Raw genomic sequence first — 24,708 nt, forward strand, 5'->3', positions numbered from 1 at the left:
AGAGTTCATTTTCTTCACAGCAGGTGGTAGAGGACTATGGTTTGGATTTGTGTTGGAAACAGTGTTGGTAATACAGAAGTGGTTTAGTTACCACTGAGCAATGCCTACACAGATAAAGGTCCTTCCTGCTCCTCACCCACCCCCCCCCCCCCCACCCCCCCACCAGTGAGCAGGCTGGAGGTGCTCAAGAATTTGGGAAGGGACACAGAGGGAACAGCTGACCCAACTGACCCAAGGGATATTCCATGCCATATGGCACTGTGCTCAGCATATAAAGATGGCAGAAGAATAAGGAAAGGGATGTTTGGAGTGATGGCATTTGTCTTCCCAAGTAACTGTTCCATGTGACAGAGCACTGCTTTCCTGGAGATGGCTGAACACCTGCCTATCAATGGGAAGTCATGAATGAATTCCTTATTTTGCTTTGCTTCAGTACATGTAGCTTTTGCTTTATGTATTAAGCTGCCTTTAACTCAATACACAAGTTTTCTTGCTTTTATCCTCAGATTTTTTCCCATCCTGCCACTGGGGAAGCGAGCGAACAGCTGTGTAGTGCTTAGTTGCCAGCTGGGGTTAAACCACAATGCATACTCAAGTCTTAACTAAAACTAGAAGTATCTTGTCACTCTAAAGCACACCACAGGGAAAAAAAAAAAACAAAAACAAAACAAACACTACCACCAAACACAAACAGAAACCAATCAGCTCTTGGCATACTGCTACTAAACGTCCTCTGGTATGCTGTTTTTAGTAACATAAATTATCACTTTGGCCTTCATTTATAAAAATAGCCCTCTATAGAACAAACAGTTTCATGCATCTTGGCTGTAACTTCACCCGAATTATTTAATGAGCAAAGCAGCAAATAAGGGGGGGGGGAAGGGGGGAGGAAGGAAGATGAGGTCCTGCAAATCTGAAAGTGTTCAAGAGAAACAGGTATTTGCACAAAGGATGTTGAGGCAGGTTCACAAGTGCGAAGATTTATTAGTGGGTACAGTAACTAAAAATAATTACAATGGTAAAAGTTGTTCAGGGAAGAAATGAAAGCAAGAGGAAGGAGAGGAGAAATGAAAACTTTACCTTGAGGCCAGTCAGAGAGAGAGATGCTAGGGGTCCCCAGATGAGTGCCCTGACCTGGACTCCTCTCCAGTGTAACAAGTGGCTCCTCCACAATATTTTTCCTCATAGCAATAATAATCTTTTTCACCAGGAGCTGCTCAAACCCTGTCAGCTATTCCAACTTAAAATGCTGCAGGCACTCACCAAAGTTCATGCTGCTCATCAGGGCAGCCACTGAGTCAGAGCCCATCAGTCACTAACCTCTGTGCACGCACATTATTGGATTCCCCTGCCATAAACCAAAAGCTACACCCAAAGGGAGAGGGCAAAGAAAGAGGAGATTCCCACACTGCAGGCCATTATTCCTGAGAGCGCCTGCTGTAACAACACTGTGTGCAGATGCCAGGCCACAAGGATAACATCACAGGAGCAACTGCCCAAGAACAACGCTGGGAGGGCAGTGCCATAAGGCCCTGAAGACACTGCACTTACAGCCTGGGTGGAACAGTAGGGAGCTACCAGTGAAGGGCAGGCTGCACCACTGCCAGTGCCCACAGCATTGCAAAGACAAAGGCACGGACCAAACAGGTTTCCTGGTATCAGGAGATCATGCAACACCTTGGTTTTGAAGAGTAAATCCTAAAAAATAGCCAGTTACAATGAAAATGCTGTACCTTCTAAGAGGGATACAGCACACATGACTGTTGTAAACCTATTAACGTATGTGTGGCTGACTTGATCTGAGAGGGTAACTGCAGGCAAGTCCGAGAGGAAGTCAGAGTACAAGAATACAACACAGCTTCTTGGTTGGCAACTATGCTCATATGTTTTATAACCATAACAAACCAAAACCACCTAATCCTCTCACTTGGCTAAATTAAGTTTTGTTTTGAAAAAACTCCAGGGCAGTGAGACCATGAAGCATGAAAAGTAAAAAACTTCTGCATACTCATTTAATTAGAAACCGCACAGGAGTAATTTTAAGAATCAGATGAGAATTGCATATGCTTCTATCAGAGGGAACTTAGGCCCCATGTTCCCAGGTCAAAGTCAGCTCCAGTTGGACTCTGAAAAGTCCAGCTTCATTTTATCTTTCATTTTTCAAGAAGCATATACATTCACAGACTTCACAAATTGTTACGATGAAAACTGCAATAGTGTCCTGGATACCTTTGGAACAGTCCAGGAGAGGTTGAGTTTTTTTTTCTTAGTTTGTGTAACAGAATATAGGGAAAGAACATGAAGAGAAACTGGTGACAAAAAACACTTACAGCTATTCAAACTAACAGTCTGTCTTTCAGGAAACTTAGGGTTTTTTCCTACTGGCATTTCAGTTTCCTCTATTTTCTCAATTTCTTTTCTTCCTAACCTGACTGACCACAACAGACAACTTCTAGTCTAGACTTGGCACAAAATCCTATTCAAGAAGATTACATGCACTGACCCAGTCTCCAATTCACATCTACGATCCCTAAACTTGCCCTTAATACTGTTTAATCTCTATTTTGTTGGGTCTCCAAATCCCCTTTATTATCTCTCTTAACTATCGCTTATCACACTCCAGCATTTCAATCTCCATAAAAACTCTTTCATGTACTTAACAAACATAATGGTATAAACTCATAAAATATATGTAGGAATGGAGTAGAAGAGTGGCAAGGGGACACCTGAACAAAAAGAGAACAAATGAAAAACAGCCAAACCATAGATGGTGTCGCAAGACTCGCTGAAAGCACACTGTTATAAAATAAAGAACCTAATTAAACCCTAGTAACCCTATGATATCTATAGTAACACCAATGCAAAAGAATACCACTTCTGACATTCAGAACACACATTCAGTTTACAAGTAGTTACACTGAATACATGCACAGTTTATTAAGCATATCTAAATCCTTCAGTTGGACCAAATGTGTTTTAACAAAATGTGCTTCCAATAATTAATAACCTACTTTGTTTTTGCCAACTCTATTTATGCTATGTCACATCAGAAGGCATTTTCTCATTAAAATGCTAACAGAAGTTGTCTAACAAAAAACCTTTACACAGATTTATAGAATCATACAATAGTTTGGGTTGGAAGGGACCTTTAAAGGTCAACCCCTCCTGCAATGAGCCTTGCTCAATTAAAAATGAACCTTCTTAAATCATTGGGTTTAGATAGAGCCCCTATCAAGAACCCTTAACAGTTGAATCAACTACTTATCATAACCAAAGTTTTCACCTCTTTTTCTCATGAGCACCTTCAAAACTTGCAAAACATCTTTACTGTGCTTGCTAACTAACATGCTAGGTACTTCCACAGATACAAATTACTCCGAATTTAAGGAAGGAAAATTCTACATTTCAGAACTTCTGCATGCATCCAACATGTTACCACATGCCTGTGTGAATAGGCTCACGTGAAAGGAAATTTTTAATTATTCCAGCTCCCTGGGACAACTCCTAATTCCTGCACTTTCTCCAATTTTGGCACGGTATGGCATTTCAATGCAATGCATTTATCTCCTGTCCTAGTAAATTCATGTCTCATCTATAACAGACACTGGTATGTTGTGGTGGAGTAATAACATATACACAACATGCAAACCCCCACACTTACATAGCATACTTAATAATTCTCAGTATTCAACACATTCTCACAGTGAACTATTACAGGACCTAGAAGAAAAGGGTTTTTAGTTTTCCAACATAATCATTTCGACTGCTAATACTTGTTTGCAAGTGAATCTAGTTCTCAACTAGAGCCATGCTGCAGCACAGAAATATACAGGTGTTTTGCTCAGTGCAAACATTTAGGGATAGTAAGAACAGTACTCTAGCACAGACAAGCCAAAATTATTTGAGCTTTCTTTCTGAAGAGACACACAAGTATGTTCATAAACATGTTCTTTTCATAGTATAACATAAATTCAAGTGTAGTGGTTGACACACTGGAGGGAAGGGATGCCATCCAGAAGGACCCTGACAGGCCTAAGAGGTGCCCCAACGCAAACCTCACTAAGTTCAACAAAGCCAAGTGAGAGGGCCTCCACCTTGTCTCCTGAGTTGAGGCAATCCCAGGCACAGGTTGGGCAGAGAAGTGGTTCAGAGCAGCCCTGCGGAGAAGGGCCTGGGGGTGTTGGTTGATGAGAAAATGAACATGAGCCGGCTCCAGTGTGCTCTCAAGGCCAACCGTATCCTGGGCTGCATCAAAAGGAGCGTGACCAGCAGACCTCTACTCTGCTCTTGTGAGACCTCACCTGGAGTACTGTGTGCAGTTCTGGTGTCCCCAACATAAAAAGGACATGGAACTGTTGGAACAAGCCCAGAGGGGGGCCATGAGGATGGTCAGGGGGCTGGAGAATCACTCCTGTGAAAACATGCTGAGAGAGCTGGGGTGGTTCAGCCTGGAAGAGAGTCCAGGGAGACCTCAGAGCAGCCTTTCAGTACCTAAAAGGGGGCCTACAAGAAATCTGGAGAGAGACTTTTTACGAGGGCATGTAGTGACAGGACAAGGTGGAATGGCTTTAAACTGAAAGAGGAGAAAATTAGACTAGGTATTAGGAAAAACTTCCTCACTATGAGGGTGGTGAGGCACTGGCAGAGGTCGCCCAGAGAAGCTGTGGCTGCTCCATACCTGGCAGTGCTCAAGGCTAGGCTGGAAAGGGCTTGGATCAACCTGGTCTAGTGGAAGGTGTCCCTGTCCATGGGAGAGGGCTGGAACTGGGTGAGCTTTAAGGTCCCTTCCAACCCATTCTGGGATTGGTAAATTTGTCTGTAAACTGAAACAAAATATAAAACCTCCACCTCATAAACAGGAATTTTTTCAGTATATGAGCTCTTGAGGCAGTTTCTTCATAGCAGCTATGAAATTAGGAGCTACCAGGCTTGAGTTCTATTATACTTTACACCAAACTGTGGCAATTAGAATCTATTTAAATCTCTCCATAGAGTAACAGGTCATATTTCCAAGTCTGAAATATAAACCAACTTTTCCTTCTCAACCTAAGAGTCAATGGGAAAGCACTTTTTGACTTCGAATGACTATTAAAAACTACATGACATCATTAAAAAAAAGACATAAAAAGGATGAACAGATATTTTTATCAGATTAGAGCATCAGCCCAGGTTTCTGCATATGGTCTGCAACTTCCCTTGGACAAACCAAAGGAAGGAAAAGTTCACCATTAATGTCACAGTAGCAAACTGCCACAAGCACATGCCTGACTGAGATGATGGCAGGAGACAGAAAAGACTTACTTATTGTAAGTCTAAGTGAAGATGCCAATGCAAAGCACACCTGTGCTTAAGCAACATTCTTAGAAGGCATAGCACACATTTTGCTCGGGATCATCCAATTATGACATTAAGAATTTTCTTGATAGCTTCTGAAGTCCACATTCTTTAAAAGATATGAATATAAAATCTTGGCTGTTTACTCCAAGAAACCCTAGAATCCTCCCTGCTGCCAATCATGCAAAGTCTGCCTTTGGTCCAAAATCTAAACTAAACGTTCTGCCCCCCTGCACTTTAAAAGTGACTGCCAAAAAATGGTTTGCATAATACAGATAACAATTTTAGCTAACATGCATCTGAAATAAACCGATACCATCAAGGCAGAAATTCAAGAAGTTAAATAACTAATTGTTAACACAGTTAACCATTAACAAAGTGAACAAAAGTAAGCACTACAACATGCAGCCTTCCTGGCTCTGCACTATTAACGTGATTAAAGACTTTCTCCAGGGAGTAAGTCAGGAGCAGTTTATGAAATATGCAGCACTTTTATTTAGGAGGAGACCTGCAAGAAGGATACTTACAGACACACTGTTCAAGGGTACCATTAAGTCTAGTTTGGGGTTACTTTTAGGAGTAATAAACACCCAGAAACTGCAATCACACACAACCATCCTTCTTGTCAGTCTGAAATGAGAATAGTTGCTGGGAATTGAGGGGACTTAAAGTGCAATGCCTTCTCTTTCAGGCATCATTCACATCTGAAAATGGTGGTGCTAAGCCATTAAAGAATCAAGAAACTTCAGTTCCATGCTTTTTCCTGAACCGATCCAGATTCTGAACTTAACCATTAGGCAAGGTAGGAGTGTTAAGACTGCATAGCCACTTCCACACAAGAAAAAGGAATCTAAGCTTCCTTATTCTGAGGAGCACATTTAAAATGTTGAGTGAAAAAGAACAGCCCTAAAACTTGTTTCATTCCTATGTTTAATATTTTGACCTATGACTGGTCAACTTCCAGCAATCCATCCAAAACTTCTGTTCAGCCAATCCTTTGAAATACTTTCTATCTACCCACTAGTCCTCAAGCCAAGCCATTGATTACAATCTCTCCAGGGAAAGAATAGCACTTTCAAACAAGAGACTCGTGTCATCATGGATATCTGATTGCCACCCAGACTTTGTCTATCAGAATTATCTTAAGCGGCCTAACATCTGCTAGTTTTATCTTCCCATTCAATTTTTTTTTCCAACATTGCTATCACATAGTCCTCCATCTTCCACAGTTTAGTAGAGCTGGATTCAATAAAAACAAAGAATATTGTATAACATCAACCACATTGTTTTGTTTGAGTACAGTTTGCAGCATTAGACTCCGATTCTGTTAATAAATTACACAACATTTATTTCTCTTCATGGGAAGGGGGGGCAGTGGGGTGAGAGCTCCTCTCTTTCGTATCAGCTATTTTGCCGTATGTTCTGTTAGGTCATTATGAAAGCCCAGCACCATTTAGGTAAACACATTCCTCATACTAGTTTCTACAGGAATCATTAGGTATAACTCACCTAATACCAAAACAGAGTATGAGATACTAAGAAGTGTCTCAAATTAGATGTACCTATATATATTTAATATTTTACAAGTATATTTTCCTGTTTGATTCCCACCAACCAATGTGTCTTAGTGCGAGCAGTATATGCTTATGAAACTCTAAGAAGATTAAGCTCAGACAGGATTTAAGTGTTATGTACACTGCACCGCATCCTTTGGCAGCAAGCCACAGTAATATTTTCCTATTACCAAATCAAGGTCACAGCGGCATGCCTTACTATATTACATTGTTTCAGCAAATGGCACATACAACTTCCACATCTGAAACAGGTATACAATAATACATTTCATAGAAGTAATATCCTTTAAGCTTATACAAAAGAGCAGGAAAAGTTCCATGTTATTCAACTCCAGATACTTAAGTGAAGTGGCTGTGGGAGCTAACTAATCTCCTGCAGGGTTGCTCTAGTCAGTGGAAAAAAAAAAAACAGCTTCTTTAGAGTGCAATTCAGGACTCCAGCATCTTTCATAACTCAGTAATATCTGATCCACATGCAAAACCAAAACCAAACACAGACCATGAAGTGCATTACTTTGCTTTTTCTCCTCCTAATACTTACTACTGTTATAATCTTCAAGCCAAAGTTTGATGAAGGTGATGGAGGAAGAATGCAAGATACATCCAAGTCTGCAAAAAGCTGAAATATTCATAATTGCTGCAAAAAATCTTCTTAAAACCAAATTTAACTCTTTGAGAAAGGATGAAAGAAGGAGCTGCAAACAACTGAAAGAAAGCGAGTTTAAAATTTAATCTCTCCAAGATGAGCCCTTTTGGGTGAATCTTTTTTGAAGCTAAGTAGTAACGACCATTTCACATATGTAGTGGGACTAGAATACCAACTACAGCAAGCAATATTGCTCCATTAGAACAACAAAATCATTTTAATCTAACCTAGTTTACATCGGACACAAAGCTAGCATCTTCTTAAATATCATTCCTCGTTCATTTCTTTCCAACTGAACTACCTTTTCAAGGTTAGTATTCCTCAAAGGAAGGAAACACACAACATTTTTGTCCTATTCAAAAGACATTCATAACCTCCCAAACAGCAATCTGTATTTGGTTCCTATTTTGTGAGCCATACGTCACAGCAAATAGTGTATTTAGCTTCTGTAAAGATCTGGAACTTAACTTCACATTCAAAGGGCACCTACTATTAATCTAAACTCTTCCCACATAACTAGCAACAAACATCTCAAATTACTTGCTTGTTACAAAGGTCAGCCTTCTGGTGATACTAACAGGCTCACAACTTCCTCAATGTCTACCCCAGGGTCTTCCATTCTTCAATGCATATATTCTGTGTTTATTTTTCTCTAATCCTCTAATTCCAATCTGATATATTAAAGTCCTTACTATTTGACTTCAATTCCTTATGCCTACACTCTTCCCAGGTAGAAACTAGCTGGATGCATAAAGGAAAACCCAAGAGCAAACAAATTTATTTGCAGTGAGGACAGCTGGGAATATAAGACCTAGGAGCAAGTTACAAAACTAAACTGAGAGTACAGACATGCTCATATTTAAATAAATTTAAAACTCCTTATTCTCATGTTCCAAGTTCTCTTATTTAAACAAGCAGCTCATAAAGCTTGCTGTAATTAAACCAGAGCTGGCCTGCTTTATAAAATAGTTCAGCCACTTTATTTTCGGCAATCTGAACTGTCCATAAGAAAGAGCTATGGCTCATTTCAAAAGAGCAAGCTTGATAAGAGCACTATAACAAGATACAGCCTTGCAACCTGATTCTGAAGGACAAATTTTATACTGCCCCTCATTTATTTTAATAAAACCCTTTTACTTTCCTTACATCCAAGTGACTTTTTTAAGGTTGTAATTACTGCTAATGGGATTTTGCACAGTTCCAAGTCTCCCAGAAATGAAACACTGTGTAAAATGAGTATCTTTTTCAGCTACACTGTTAAGAAATTGCAAGTCTTTAAGGTATAATTCCATCATCTCTGGCTTTCCAAACCTGAAAAATCTGTTAAACTAATTGAGAATTAAGGTTAGACCTGAAATCTACTAGCAAGCACAGAAATTGGTAGAAAGTTTGGAAAACAGAAAAAAATTAACTGAAGCTATTCCTGAAAAAACTCTTAGTTAGCAATGACTAGATTTCATCTCTGTGGTGCTCACCTTATGATGGTCAGACAGTCAGCATTATCCTAACTTGCCACTGCTACTCTTACAGTTCAAGGCAGCCAAAGTTTTCTGAACTGGTCTTTCAAAACTGAGATTATTCATTTACATCTGAATGCAAAGTAAACATGGACAAAATGTGTTCAGATTTTTGAGTAATAACCAATTCAAATAATTCAATTATTTGAATAATACAGAAAGAATCAACATTAAAAAAAAAAACAACCACAAAACACGACCAACAACTCAAACACAGCTTTATTAAGCTGCATAAATCCAAAAGAAACTCCACTTTGCCCCAGACTTTCTCAGCATATGAGTAGACTAACAGAGGTAATGGTATGCTTCATGCTGCAGAGGCTTTCCATCTCAAAGTCTAGAGCTGATGAAAAAGGTACATAGGGCTCAGTAACGTAAGCCCTGGTAAACAGAACTGAAATATAGTTCAAGACGTAATAAATGAAAAAAATACAGATAACCTCTAGATAAGTATGTTATCTTCCTCTGCCTCAACTGCAGCAGTTCACTGCAATACTGAAGGTCAGGGCCAACAGAAAACACCTCACTTGAAGTAAAGTAACTAATCTTGAAAATTTATGTAGTACAGCTCAGTAAAACATTGATAACTAAAAAGTGATATTTAATCTTCTTCCACAGAAGTGACAGCAGTTTAGATAAAGGTTTAATTAATCATAATTAATTAGAACAACTGTACTTTTATATTTTCCTCATTTTCCCTGTCTACCCAGTCCTTTCAGAAGACGCAATTGAACTACCAAAACTTGCTACCTGAACACCAGTCACAGGTGTTTTTATTACTAGCACTGTTGAAAGCATAAAGATAAGACAACTGGAAAGCATCATCACTGTCCTGGGTTCCCAGTGTACACAGGGTCACTTTACTTTTTTCCAGTTTGCTTGTGCCAGGATCAGAATTAATAGCAACACAGAAGATGCAGACAGGAATACTAACAATTTAATGAACAAAGGGAGGGAGGCACCAAGTCCACCTTCCTGAAGGTGGATAAACTTTGTTGGAGACAAGGCAGTTAAAGTAAGACCAGTTGAATATCAAGATAAACTGTTAGCATTTCAGAAGAGAAATACTCCTAAAAAAATTAAAAAAAAAACAAAACAAAACAAAACCAAGCAACAACCCTCCAAAGCTATTTCTATAGACAAAAATCATAGGGAGACATCTGTAGGCTCTGAACTCTGGAAACTTAATCACCATTGGTAAGTATTACTGCTATGCAGAACCTTCAAGAAGATATGTTCCTCACTAGAGGTCAAAACTGAAGAAAAACAAACTCTATTTGCTTTAATCCCCACATGTCCAACATCAAGGGGCAAAGATCAAGGGGCGAGGAGGAAAGGGGAGAAGAGAAGAATATCTACAAAAAGTCTGAAGCTTGCATTGCTAAATGTCTCATAACCTGATCATTTCCTTATACCATTTGTGAGAAGAGCATTTCAATATGAATCAACAAGAATAGTTTCCTAAAGTAGGTCGTTGCTGCAGCAACCAGGCGGCTGTTTGGACTACTCCCTGCCACAATGACCTACTTTTCCAGTTATATGTAACCGCTGTAGTAGCAGCCGAATTTCTCGTTCCCTTCAGAGCTGCTCCAAGAGGATTCCCGTACCGCAGACGAACTTTATTCCTAACCGGGACAAAGAGAGGCTTCAAGCAAGAAGAAGCAGCACGGTCGGTTCTACTCCTGGGTGTCTTATTTAGAAGCATTGGCTGCTAAAGGTTAAGTGAAACTCAATATGTGCTCAGAGTTCAAAAAGTACCAACCAAGGCAATGTTCAAACCTGAAGGAGCTGGTAAAAAAAAAAAAAAAAAAGAAGTGGAAGGTGTCAAAATGAATGGCAGCTCACAAACAATGTGTTCCTTGCCACGGTTAGCACAAGCAGGCTCCAGTACTACCATCCAAGCACAAGCTAATGGACATAATCCTTTACTACAGATATAAAATAAACATTACATCTGCATAAAACCCTCATGAATGACAGGTAAAATTAGCGTGGTTTTAAACCCTATTTAACACTGCGTGAACTGTGGAGTGGGGACATACAAAGGTCCTACACTAACCCAGGAAGTAACATTGACAATTACTTAGTTTCCTGTTTACTGCTGCTGTTAATGACCATTAACGGAATAACAAAGATCACTAGTGTGACTTTTCATTGAACTATACCTTAACTTCATGAAGAAAAAGATTATGTCTGTAGAAATAACCCTACAAGGCTTCAAACACCAATCACGCTGACTTGGGCATAGGTATTTTTTGATCCTTTTATGTAAACCCCAAGTTCAAAAGCTTGCATTCAAGGTAAAATTTGAGAGGCAAGCACAAGAGACGAACAATTCCAAGCAGAAGACAACTCATTCCGACATTACTGTATAGTACATCTTAAAATTTCAGTTAACAGAAAGATTCTCACAGATATAACTCATACTATGAAAGCAGAAAAACAAAATGCAAACAGCAAAGCTCTCCAAAGCTTAGTTTACCTAAAACTTTTAAGTTCAGCAGGAAAAAATACTGGAATCAATGACAATATGATAGTGCAATTTAAAAAAGTTCCGAAGTTTCCCCCATGCTTCCACCTGAGCACAAATCCTCTATAATGAGACAATTACTCCTGCAAATCTCAGACTCTTCAAAAGGAACAGGAAAAAAATAATTAAAAAAAACCAACAAAGTAAAATTTATTTGTACTTTACCATTGCACTTGACAAGCCACAGAGCAGCAAGTGCAGAGGGCAAATTCTGGAAGAAAGATGGACTAGTAGAAGAAAAATCAGAATTGTGAAAAAAAAACAAGGCTGCTGCTGCAAAAGCAACATCTGATCACAAAAGTAACACTTTCCAGTTTGAAAGCATGACCTCCAGTGCCAGAAATGTAAGTTACATTGTGCGCTGTCATGTGGAAGTAGTAAAGAACTGGAGTAAAACTTCCAGTAACACAGCATTGAAGAACTTTCCTTCAGCAAACACAGTGTTTCAGAGTTGGCACTGAAAAAGAGAGGTTGGTGGACCTATATTTGAAAGAATGAAGAAAGCCAAAATCTAAAACACAAAAATAGGAAGATCCACATTATCTCCCATAAACCCATGACATTCTTCATGGTTTAGAACAAAAACACTATCACTCAAAGTACTTCTCACCAGCAAGTTTAGTGGCAACTACCTTACAGAAAGGAAATGTCAGTAAAATGAAAAAACCCTGCTCAGTGAAAACCACCATCACTGTATGATGTTAGTATGATCTCCACACATATCTTCTGAAATTATGAAAGCCTTGTAATAAAAGGGGAAAATACACCTGAAGCTGAACAATCAATATCACAGCAATTTACAACATTATCCTCTGCCTAAAATGACAAAACTACACATCAGAAGATGTTTCCAGGTCATACCAGTTAAACAGCAGGCTGGAGAAAAAGTGAAAAAGTCACTTGTGACAAGTCATTTAAAGAAGCATTCACAGGATTTAGGATATTTGGCATGATAGCAGTAAACAGCAGCTACGCTACCTAAAACACAGATTAAGCACAGCAAATTTGGTATTACGAAGCCTGTTGTGAAAAATAACCCAAAGTCACAGCAATCATCCCTAAGTAATCTAAATAAACCAATTCAAATGACAGCCTTTGTTCGCTCACCATCATTAAGACCTGGATAGTTTCAACTTCTTGAGTTCAGTAATAGCAAGACTTACAAAAGCAAAGAACAAAACCAAAATGCAACCTCCTCCCCAGCCAAAGACCCTTCTGAAACCTTGATGGCAAAACATGCTGTGTAGACTATTTTATTTTAAATGCAAATATCAGTTTCACAGACATAGAGTCATGCCTTTCCCATAACAGGGGAATAAGGGAAACAATAGTAAGCAATCTCTTCTAAAAGCTGCATTGTTCTCTTTTCTACTTTAAGCCCTAGAAAAAAATTAGTTTGCTTACTTTCAAGAATGTGAAGTAAGAACAGGAAAAACAAAATTAAGGAAAAAAATAATCACTTCATGCCTCAGTATTTAGACAGAAAATTTTCAATTCTGAGGAAACTCACAAGAGAACATAGGAAAGAAAAAATTCACTCCATTCTTCAATTAATCCCATGTATTGGGAATCAAATAATTAACTACTTTTAATACCCATTGCTCTGTAAAATGGAGTCTCACAATTTTCCGTATGCTTCTCCAGTACTTCAGAATTGAACAGATTGCAAAACTGAGATCAAGCTTGCCATGGTGTTCCGTATATTTAGTGCATAGCAAAATTGCAACCATGCACATCGTGATCATGCTTTACAAGTTATGCACAAGGCATCAAGTAACAAGCAACCTACATGAAGGAGTTACCTATTCAGTCATGTTTCTGATGAAAGCTGACATCCTATTTCTGTCCTTTTGAGCATTATTTTGCCCCTCTCTCAACTGCAGCACAATTTGCCCTTCACCTACAAGATAAGTAGAATTGACATTGGCGTTACAAAAAGGGAAAAAAAAAAGAAAATGCAAGCAGTAAACTACACGTGTTCCTTTCTATAAAAAGTAGAACATTTCCTAGGTCATGGATTCCATGCTTTGGACAGATAACAGAAAAAAACAAGTTTTCCTTACAGGAATTGTTCCTAAGTAACTTACACTGTAGATATTTCACCTCTCACTGAAGAATGAGTAACAACATAATATCCATACTTCACAACTTACCCAATTTGAGCTCAAACAGATTTTTCCCAGTGTTTCTAGTTTTCATTTTGAAAGGATAAGAGTTTGTGTTCCAAAAGCGATCAAACTTACTGTGCAAGAAATTTGCACCCCTTCCTCTCCATGGCAGTGCAAGAGTCACAGACATACTAACAGATGTTAAAAAAGGAACACATATGACTAAACAGGAAAGGAAATGGTTTCCTACAAATGAAGAAGCACTGAGATAAAGTAAGTTTCAAAACCAGGCCCAGAAAGTTTATCTAGTTTAGTTGCAGGAGGAAGCAATGAATTACACAAAAGCTCAGATGCACATGCCATCACATGCCTGTTAACCCAGATATCAGACTTGTAGGGTACATCTTGACCAACATTCAGCTGCAAGAAATCCCTTCTATCTCTGATAACCAGAAAAGGTTCCATCGTATTTCAAGAAGCTTCTTGTATTAGCACTTTTCAAAGAGATTATGAGCAAGAATTATCAAACTTTTATTTCCTACCCAGGTTTACCAATAGAGACTTTCAGACCTTTCAAATACTACTGCAATCAAAAACCGAAAAAAAAAACAACAACAAACAAAAAAAAAAAGCAAAAAAAAAAAACCAAAAAAATCACAAAGTACAGAACTCAAGAAAAAAGAAATGTGTACCTTAGGAAGCTCTATTCACTGCAGCTCAGGTACTGTCTAAACTAATGCTAACAAAGCTCATGTGTTATTTTTTCACTATCTCTCCACTGGTAATTGGCATGCTCTCAGATTTGTAACTGGTCCAAAAGTATAGATATATATATATATAGACTTTTGACACAGCTGCCTCCATCTACACACCTGAAACAGAACATTACAATATTGACCTGTTTTCCCCAGTTCCTTCCAATCTATCCTTCACCACCACTAAAGCATTTTTCCTGCATAAAGAAACTTTATGCACACAGAACTCCAAAGCAGTGAAAGCAAATGCTTAATGGTGACCTGAAAAACGTATGGAGGTTTTGGGGTTAGAAGAACATTGCAATTACAGTTCACCTGTTGACCCAGATTGCAAAGAACTTGAAAGCCAGAAGTATACAGAAGCATACAAACTAACCGTGCTCCACATTTATGGTTCTGAAAGATTGAAGGAAAATGTATTGCACAAAAATACCATGAATTTCCTGTCCCAGTAATGAAATCCAGCCCTTTCCTAGAGGTTACTCAAGGCACAGTTATTAAACCTGTTAAAATGTGATATGCAAATTGCTAATCCTATAAAACAGAAAGCTGTGTACTCCCACAGTACTTACACAACCGACTCATGCTCAAGCTGACTTCTGCCTTTTTTTAGGTCACTAAGGAAAGGTCACAGAATTCCCTATAGCAAAGAGTTTCTTGCAATATACCAATTAATACATCACAGACTTCAGTGTAACTTCCACACTGGAAAAATGGCTGACTCTGCTGGCAGCCTGACCTTTCTCCTGCCATGGGTTATACAATTACCCTGAAAACCTGCCAGGCTTTGAGAGACTATGGAAAAGAAACACCTTCCTTGAAAAGAAAGGCTTCCATGCTCTAGATAAACTGCCAGAAACCATAAAGTTCAGGTGGTACAATGATAAGCAGACTTTTCTGCAATATTTGAGTAATGAAATTTGTTTTTAAATTAGCTCCCATTGGTAGGATGAAGACATTTTCATAAAATACCTTATTGCATAAAAATGGACAAAAGATGATGATCAGATGGCTGGAGCACCAAACCACCTCTCCTGTGAAGATGGGATGAGAGAGTTCATCTTGTTCAGCCTGGAGAAGAGAAGGCCCAGGGGAGACCTTAGAGCAGCCCTCCAGTACCTAAAGGGGGCCTACAGGAAATCTGGAGAGGTTCTTTTACATGGGCATGTAGTGACAGGACAAGGGGGAATGGGGAGACTTAGATTAGCTCTTAGGAAGAAGTCCTTCCCTGTGAGGGTGGTGGGGCACTGGCACAGGTTGCCCAGAGAAGTTGTGGCTGCCCCATCCCTGGCAGTGTTCAAGGCTAGGGTGGACAGTGCTGTGAGCAACCTGCTCTAGTGGAAGGGGTTGGAACTGGATGATCTTTAAGGTCCTTTCCAACTCTAACCATTCTATGATAACATATAACTTGCTTTGAAGAACGATGCAGAATTTGTTGACACCGCCACATACTGATCGCTGCGGAAAAACCTGTATTCTTGACTGCCTAAAAAAAAGTTGTTTTAATGTTCACCATAGATGGTGTTTCTTGGGAGTTATCACCTTCTCTTTTTATGACCAGAGGAGGTAACACAACAAGTTGCACACAGATTACCTTCCCCAGCTCAAATAAAGAATAGATTTATTGATGCTTAGGTAGAATAAAAAAAATTAGATTTCTGGGCCCAAGAGAAGGAAGACTGAAATAATCCTGCAGAGTTGCTACAAGACTGCATTTGTTCTTTGATACTCAAAAGTACACACACTATACTTCCGTATCAAGAACACTGTACCCAGATCTTCTCTTGATATCCTCAAACCTGGAAGCCAGTAATGTAAAAACAGGTCTCCGAAACCCTAAAGAAAATCTTATTCTGAGGAATTATAACTCCTTCAAAATCAATCTTGCAGTCAAAAAGCAAATTGCATAAATGATCACTGGTATTTTTCTGGCCTATAACAACTGCTACTTGGAAAAAAAACACGTTGAACACTGTATAAAGCTGGATTTGTAGTACCGCCTGCTCTCTCCAGACCAACCAGTGCAGACTTCTTGTCCAGTTTCATAATTGCTACATTACAGAATCTGGTGATACAAAATCATTCACCAAAATAAGCAAACAAGCATAGTATGATTTCTCAACTGGCAGGGTTATTTCTAACATTCTGAGAGTTTGACAGAAAATAAATCAGGCCTTCCTGCTAACACAGTAAAGCGGCCAATACTTACTTTTAGCAATATAACTTCAAAAGGTGTCAAGAAATGCAAACCATGGAATAAACCAATAATCACCTTCCAAAAAACACCCAGTAGTTACTACACACACAAGCAACACAGGCCACAGCGATATGGCCATTTTTATTTGACTCAACTTCATACCGCTACAGAAAGAAATAGCACCTGCCTTCCCCACTCTCATCTCTTTGCTATTACTACTGTGACCTTTTTGCTGGCACAATCTACCACACAGCTGATCCCAACACAATGGGAACTAATCTCTTTTGGACAGGTTGATGAGCTCACCTGGTTTACCACAGGGCTGTGTGTTATCACAGAAGGGTGGAACCAGCCCTGTCATCAACACCACAGGATTAAAACCATGAAGACATACGTCAGTGTGGTTCAGTGACGTACTTTGTAAATCATCATGTACCGTGCTGAATTAGAGAGGGAATTGCTGATCTGTGTGGGCACTTTTGGTGTAAACTGGTCTTTCTGTGCAAGAGGACAGGTGGGCAGCACAGGTATGTGGCACTGGAGGGTTTCTGCAATCCAGCCCCTGGTACCACAGAACTCCCATCCGGACACACGGCTTTTGAAAACAAGTTATTGCTCTTCAATAACAGATTTGAAAATTTACAGATTAATCACCCTCAATTTACTGGGCTGGTTGGACAAAAGTGCTCCAGGTTGCAGACTGCACTAGAGTTGAAGCCACTCATTAAAAGTTATGATGGGGTTGTATTGGATTTGTATGGCAAGTGTTTGACATCAAGGTGGCCCTGGGGAGAGAGAAACCCCCATGTGAGCAGGTTTGCTGCAGGACTTGTGACCCCATGGGAGACCCATGCTGGAGTAGTCTGAAGGATGCACCCTATGGAAGGGATCCCTATGAAAGGGATCCACACTGGAGCAGTTCATGAAGAACTATACCCCACAGGAAGGACTCATGTTGGAGAAGTTCATGGAGGACTCTAGATGGGAAGGACCTCATGCTGGAGCAGAGTGTGAGGAGTCCTCCTGATGAGGAGGAAGGAACAGCAGAGACAACATGTATGAACTGACTGCAATCCCCATGCCCCTGCACTGCTGGGGGGAAGGAGGTAGAGAAAATCAGGAGTGAAGCTGAGGCTGGGAAGAAGGGAGGGGTGGGGTGAAGGTGTTTTAAGATTGGTTTTATTTCTCATTATCCTACTCCGATTTGATTGGCAATAAATTATTTTTTTCAAGTCATGTCTGTTTCGCCTGTGCTGGCTGAGTGATCTCTGTTCTCCCTGTCCTTACCTCAACCCACAAGGCTTTCATTCTATTTTCCCTCCCCATCCAGGTGAGGGAGTGTTAGAGTGGCTTCCGTTGGCACCTGGCATTCAGCCAGGGTCAATGCACCACACAAGTGTGCCTAGGACACAGCATAGGAATACTGAAGTTCCCTTGTGGACCTGCTACACTCTAGCTACAGCAGCAGAGCTGAGCACAGGCTACCCACCCGGTAAAAGAAACCCCAAAGAATCTATAGTATACCTACAAAACTAATGTTTCTCCCAAACCTGATGTATTGTCTTTGTATATGAAAAGCCAAGACTATTACCTCTATTCACCTCTATTCATATTTTAGATAATTGGTTTGATGTTAAATACTTCGTAAATCAAACAGATTTTCAGTTTATGTGCTACGCCATGACAACAAAGGGATGTTTTTAGCTGGGAAGTCAATTATTTTGTACATTCCTCTTTACATAGAAGAATGACACAAAGTACAACACACAAATTTTGCCTGCCTGAGCTACAAATATAATAGCATTTAAAACTGCAATCACTCATAATTTTATTGACAACCTTTCTTCGCCAATCCCACATCCAACAAACAGCTCCTTAAAGGACAAATCATTACTTACATATCCTGAAGCTGTATTTTCAAAACCCAGTGAAAAAAAAAAAAAAAACAAAAACAACCCATCGTTTCTTTCTCCTAGATTGACACAACCATTTGCCGTAACAGCAGCTCACTTTGCAGGATGCTGAACACATAAATATTCTCACAAAGTCTAACAGGTACACAAATTTTATTATTCTTATTTTAAAAGTGAAAGTTGTTCCCTTCAGGAATGATTAAAAAAATAACACAGGGATTGGCAAGATTAGACTATCCATCCTTTTAAAATCAATTGCTGCATGACAGTCTTAACTAGCATATCAAACACATACATGCACACTCAAAAAGACAAACTAAAGAAGTAAATTATTACCTAAAGTAAATACTTCTGCAGCAGCTAACAATGTTTGCATTTCTCTTTTTAGGTATCGAGATCAACTGCCACTCTGCTAAAGCCAGGGCTAAATGAAACCTTCCCAAAGTAATATTGCTAAACATGAGATCGCATTCTCCTTAATATGGAAAAGCCTGCGAGCATATGCAAACACATTTTTTCACAAGTAGGTAATGGTTACTTGCTAGAGTACGTAAGTTACATTCTTTGTCTACTCTGTTGACATAATTAGATGCATGCTAATGCTGGTGCCAAAAGTTTGAGGACAATTGACAAGACATGCATCAAAGCAGTTTTGTCCATTTAGCATCTCCCTCCACCATTTCTTCATCACCTTTTACTGCACTGAATAACCCCCCTCTCACAAGCCTTGATCTGTCAATGACCCTGGAAAACTCATTATATAGAAAAAGCAGGTCTCAATGGAAGCACTTCTTGATCTGACAGCTTGAAAGAAGGAACAAGAGGAAGAAACAGAAGGGAATCAGAAAAGACGAAGTGAGCTGAGGAAGGCCCTGGCATTTGTTACGTAGCATTCATGAATTTAGAACAGGTAGGCTGAATGCCAGGAGAAAGGAGGTCAGTAAGACCATGTGACTGCTTAGTAATTAGACTTGCTCAATAGCACAATTACACAAAAATCTTAGTTCATGAGTGTTACATGACTGCTTAAAGAGCAAAGTTAACCAGAAAGCACCCATGTATTAAAGGCTGCTATTGCCAGATTTAACACACATTTTTAAAAATGAACTCTATCTGGCAACTCTGCAGACGGACAGTATTACTTCTACCAAGAAAGCAAACCTCCTGATCTCTTGTATCCTTGAACCCTTTTTCCTCATATCCATTGTGTTAGTCATACTTTGAACTCTAACAGACAAGAGTTTTGCCCAGGGCACTGGGACCATAAACTCACCAGAACATAAACTCTTGCTGTCAATCAACTTAAACTAAGAAAGGACCACTGTAAACTCACACCAGATTACATTTGACTCATGTTCCAAATGCTGAAAGGCTTCTGCTCCTAATCTCAAATAAAATGTTTCTGACTAATTCAACACCCCACTCCACAGGCATGTAAGCAAGGATCTTGCTTATGGTCATCAAATGACCAAGGAGACAAAATGCTTGATCATTAATTACAAGTGTCAACTGAGACTGGCAAACCAAAACACTGCACTTTTAAGTCTTGTGTATGCATACTGTGAATGTATGTTCCAGTGGTTCAAAGTAGCTCATTAAAACCCCTGGAACCTAAAATGGATTCATTCCAAACTAGTAACTGTTCATTCAAATAAAAATTTATTGAGGTCACTCTATTAAACACACAGCTTTAGCAGCCAGTTATTCTATAAAGTCATCATACTTTCAAACCTGAAAAAAAGACTGAAGATCTCATAAACCAAGCTATGCAGGCAGAAAGATTTCCTACTTAAACCCATGGGCAGAATGTACCTTGAGGTTTGAGTCCCAGGAGACTGAAGTGCTTTGGATAAGGCCTACAAGAAAGCTGGAGGGGAACTTATAATAGGAGCAAATAGTGATATGACAATGGGGAATGGCTTTAAACTGAAAGAGGGGAGATTTAGATATGATGAAGAAATTTTTCCCTGTGAGGGTGGTGAGACACTAGCACAGACTGCCCAGAGAAGCTGTGACTGTCCCATCCCTGACAGTGTTCAAGGCCAGGTTGGATAGGGTTTTGAGCAATCTGGTCTTGTGCAAGGTGTCCCTTTCCATCACAGGGGGGATGATCTATATGATCTTTAAGGTCCCTTCCAACACAAACCACTCTGTGATTCTATACATCACACACAAATGTACTCAATGACTGTATTTGCTAACGATCCTATTATATAGTCATTGAAGAACAAGAGCAGTAGCACTGAACACATGAATCTCCCTTTGCTAGAATCAAAGTTCACATTTGTCTATCATTCATCAGCTCAAAGAATATAACCAAAAATGGCTTAGCATTTCAATTGCAAAACACACTAGAAGCCTATGAAGTATTCTTGAGACACGTGACTTCCTTAACACTTAGACTTGTGCCAATTGTCCACATTCTTTTAAGACTTAAGTAGTTGTTCATGCTTCACCCATAAAACTGAAATCTGAGTTTTCTTTATAAAATCAGAATTTGTTATTCAAAAGAAAACTTATGCCCCTTCAAAACAAATGAATTTTAAAAGCTTCTATAAACGTACCATTATAAACCTCAAATAAGGTGTCTAGCAGTTATTAAGTGGTTTGAACATTACTTTTGTCAGTGAAAAATGGAATGGCCATCAAGTTAAGGTTCACTGAAAGCATTTTTAACATATTTCTATCTTCTGAAAACCAGAAACTTAAGCATAAGAAAAACAAACTAACTAACCTCCAAAGGTGAGTTACCTGGCTGGTAAAGTATTTAATGACCTGGGATAGAAATTACTGAATCTGAAAGAAACAGTCCTTAAAGAGAAGCAAACTGAACTGAAACCCAAAGTATCTCAACTGTCATTCTTCTATGACACGGTGTTAAGCCAACTTTCATTGTGCTTGATCCATAATTAGGCAACTCTTCTCAGCATCACAGTCTGGGCAGACCAAGATCATGAGCATTTCAAGTTCCTGACACTGGATGGATAGATGATACAAGAACTGTACCGGATTATCCTTTTAAAAGGGTAGAACTTTCAGATTCCTAGTGATGTCTTATCTCGCAAGACAAGCACACACAAGACAAGTCTCATTAACCTCTAGCACACATTCATCATGGAAGGTGTCAAGTCACAGCTCCACAGTAAAGTTCACTCTTATACTAGGTAAGACCACATCGGGCTTGAAGGTGTAAGTAATAGACGTGCATGCTTCAGAAAAGGACACTACATACCCTATAGGAATGCTATGCTGAGAAATTCCTGCCCAACTAACCTAGCAGCTTCCCGGTTTTTCCAGAAATGGAATCACCCTGGAACAGAAGGGGGTTTCTGCCTGCCTTGAAGTCCTGAGATGAAGGAAGGAAGCCACCCCTCGGGCTGCTCTCCCAGAGCTCGCACCCCGCAGCAGCCCCACTCTCAGCTCCAGCGCGGGCGGCTCCGGGGGTGCGCTCGGGCACCGACTCGCCGTCCTGGGGAACAGGAACAATCCCCCCCTCCTCCAGCTTCCCAGCTTCTTCCCCTTTCTCACCCGAGCCGGTGCAGGGGCTGAGTGTGCAGCACGGCCCCCGAGAGGCGGGGAGAGCTGGAAAGCAAGCGGGCGAGGGAAGCCGGCGCTGGCGGCGGCCCAGCCGGTCGGAGGGGCGGATGGTGAGGAGGCGGCGTGACCGCACACGTAACGCGGGGATCGAATCCCCCCGTTCCCGGCGCCCCACACTCACCGCCACCTGTTGATGCCCACGTTGGAGGAGCCGGCGAACCAGGGGTCCAGAATGTAGACACAGCGGACCGTATCGGCGCCGTGGATGCACTCCCGCAGCGCCGGGTTGTCGTGGAGCCGCAGCCCCTTGCGGAACCAGTGCACGGCGTTCACCCCCATGTCGCCGCCGGACCGGGCCGGGCCGGGGCCGGGGCCGCGGGCGCTCAGCGGGAACCACCACCGCCGCCGCCCGCGGGGCCGCTCATGGCGCGGCGCCGCCGCTCGGCGCCCGGGCGAGCAACGGCGGGTGGCCCGCGGGCCCTCACCTCAGGCGGCTCTAGGACCCAGCGGAGACAGCAGGGGCGGCCGCCCAGCGGGGACGCATCACCCCCGCGGAGCCCCCGCGCCGGGGAGAGCGGAGACGGAGAGCGGGATCCGGTGGCGGCTCCGAGCCCCCCCCTCCACCCCTGCCCGCGAGAAGCGGCCGTAAGTGCGGCCGCACACCCTCGTACCAGCCGGCTGCCGCCGCCTCGCCGCTCGCCCTGTGACTCTGCGCCGGGCGCCGGGGCTCCGCCGCGCGCCCCGCCCCGCGCCGCCGATTGGCCAGGCTCACCCCCACGTGACCGCCGGCCCTCACGTTTCTGAAGTGTGTTTACTACCGGCGTTGAGGAGTGAAGGGGTAGGAGGCGCAGGCACGGGGAAGCCGAGGGGCCCGACCGGACCCGCTCCCGCGGCGGGGCGGAGGGCAGCCGGGGCAGGCCGCGATGTCGGCTAGAATCCCACTCGCCGGGGCGGTGCAAGGCGGCGGGTACGCGGCGCTGGGGGCGGAGACGTAGCCCCCTCCCCTCCCCTTGCCCGTGTCGGAGGAGCCCGGATGAGCACGGGGCTTCGAGGAGGCTCCCAGAGGCGCCGCGTCCTAGCAGGACGCGCACGCGCAAATCCTGCGGGCGCGCGGCCGCTGACCTGTTATGTATAGCGCCCTGCGCGCTCCCGTGGTGTGCGTGGGGGCTGCACATGCGCGGTGGCGGTGGCAGCAGGGCTCCCCTCAGCGCCCGGCGGGTGGGCGGTGAAACAGTGGCACGGTTGATCCCGTCTCTCCCCATCCCTGCCCTCGGGGAGCTTATGTAAACCCAGAGGCTCGTCTGGGTCAGGTGGGGCTCGCTGCTCCCGCCCTTTCAGTGTTAGTTTAAGATGCGCGCTGGTGGTTACGAAACGGGCTGTGGGTTTGCCGCTGTAGTCTTCAGGTGCCGCTGAGCAAGAGCTGCCAAGCAGGGGAGGGCAGCTCGGCCATGCAGTGCTGCGGGAGGCAAAGATGCTTTACAGCGGGTTCTGAGCAGCAGAATAAATTAAAATGGTCCCTCTAGCACCGTTACTAGAGTCATTAGTAAATGGTGTACATTCAACATCTCGTGATTGCAGAGCTCAAACACAAAACAGTGGGTTTCTCTATGCCTTCTCCCATGTTAGCTGAAGGAGGCGTCTCACTGACAGGACTCAGTAGAGCAATTTCGAGTCCTAACAGGGCAGCTCTAGATGCGGATCTGAAAGTAAACCTCTGCCTCCGGGTTACAGTGCAAATTACAACCTCCAGAATGTTCACAGATGGGTAGCAACAGCGAGAGGCGTCTCATTAGAAATAACATCTCTCAAGTAAAAGGCAGAGGACAAATCAGTGGGTCTGACCTTTGTCTTGTCTGGAAGTCTGGCAGACTTACAGAATTCCAGAGTAGGACAGTACTTTAAGAACTGTAGTTACTCTTTCTACTACATTATTTGTTTCTGCTGGGATGCACGTAAAGTAAAAGTAAAGTGAACAAAAAGAGAAATCACGTGTTTCCCTTTATACTGTTCTTTCCTCACTCTGAATGACTTACAAAAAGTCATGCATGATCAATGCAGCAAAGGTCCCAGCCATGATCAGAATCCCTTTCTACTTGGTTTCACACAAAATTTCTTTCTAAAAAGTGTGAAGGCCAAACTGTTCTTAAGGCCTGACTTTAACAATAACATAAATTACTATAAGCTTTTCAGTTACTACTTTGTCATACGTGGATCATCATATTCCACAGGTCCAAGAATAATATACAGGATCCTTTCATACACTCTTGCTGTAACTCAAACCTGGAGTATTTGGGTCATTGTGAAGTTAAGCATAATTGTCTCAATTAATACAAAGTGCATTCTTCCTTGCCTGTTTTGGTCTTAGTCTTAAGAAATGCTGAATATTTGGTGAATCATTTTCAAGGAGATAAAACAGAAATGAAATCTTGGTAGCTACTGACCACTTCCTATCAAATTCCTATTAATTCTATAATTTCTCAGCACATTGAAGAAGACAGATTCCTCACTTTCAAGGAAAGTCACCTCACAATACAGTTTCTATTTCAAACTTTAAAACTGCTTTTTCGAGCTCCTTATGTTCTCTACTATCTCCTGAT

General features: G+C 41.6%; 1 protein-coding gene across 3 annotated transcripts in view; it reads right to left on the bottom strand.

The window, feature by feature from the left end:
• Positions 1–22,546, bottom strand: part of CRY1 (cryptochrome circadian regulator 1) — a 38,625-nt gene extending 16,079 nt beyond the window's left edge. For all 3 annotated transcript variants that reach the window (XM_057420484.1, XM_057420486.1, XM_057420483.1), the window contains exon 1: positions 22,293–22,546. In XM_057420484.1, the coding sequence (XP_057276467.1) occupies positions 22,293–22,450 (158 nt within the window). In that variant the 5' untranslated portion in view covers positions 22,451–22,546. The remainder of the gene's footprint in view (positions 1–22,292) is intronic.
• Between the last annotated feature and the right edge of the window lie 2,162 nt (positions 22,547–24,708).

Source organism: Pezoporus wallicus, unplaced genomic scaffold, assembly GCF_028554395.1.
Source record: "Pezoporus wallicus isolate ANWC-B61680 ecotype Strahan unplaced genomic scaffold, APGP_CSIRO_Pwel_v1 contig_2871, whole genome shotgun sequence".
Classification (NCBI taxonomy): Eukaryota; Metazoa; Chordata; class Aves; order Psittaciformes; family Psittacidae; genus Pezoporus; species Pezoporus wallicus.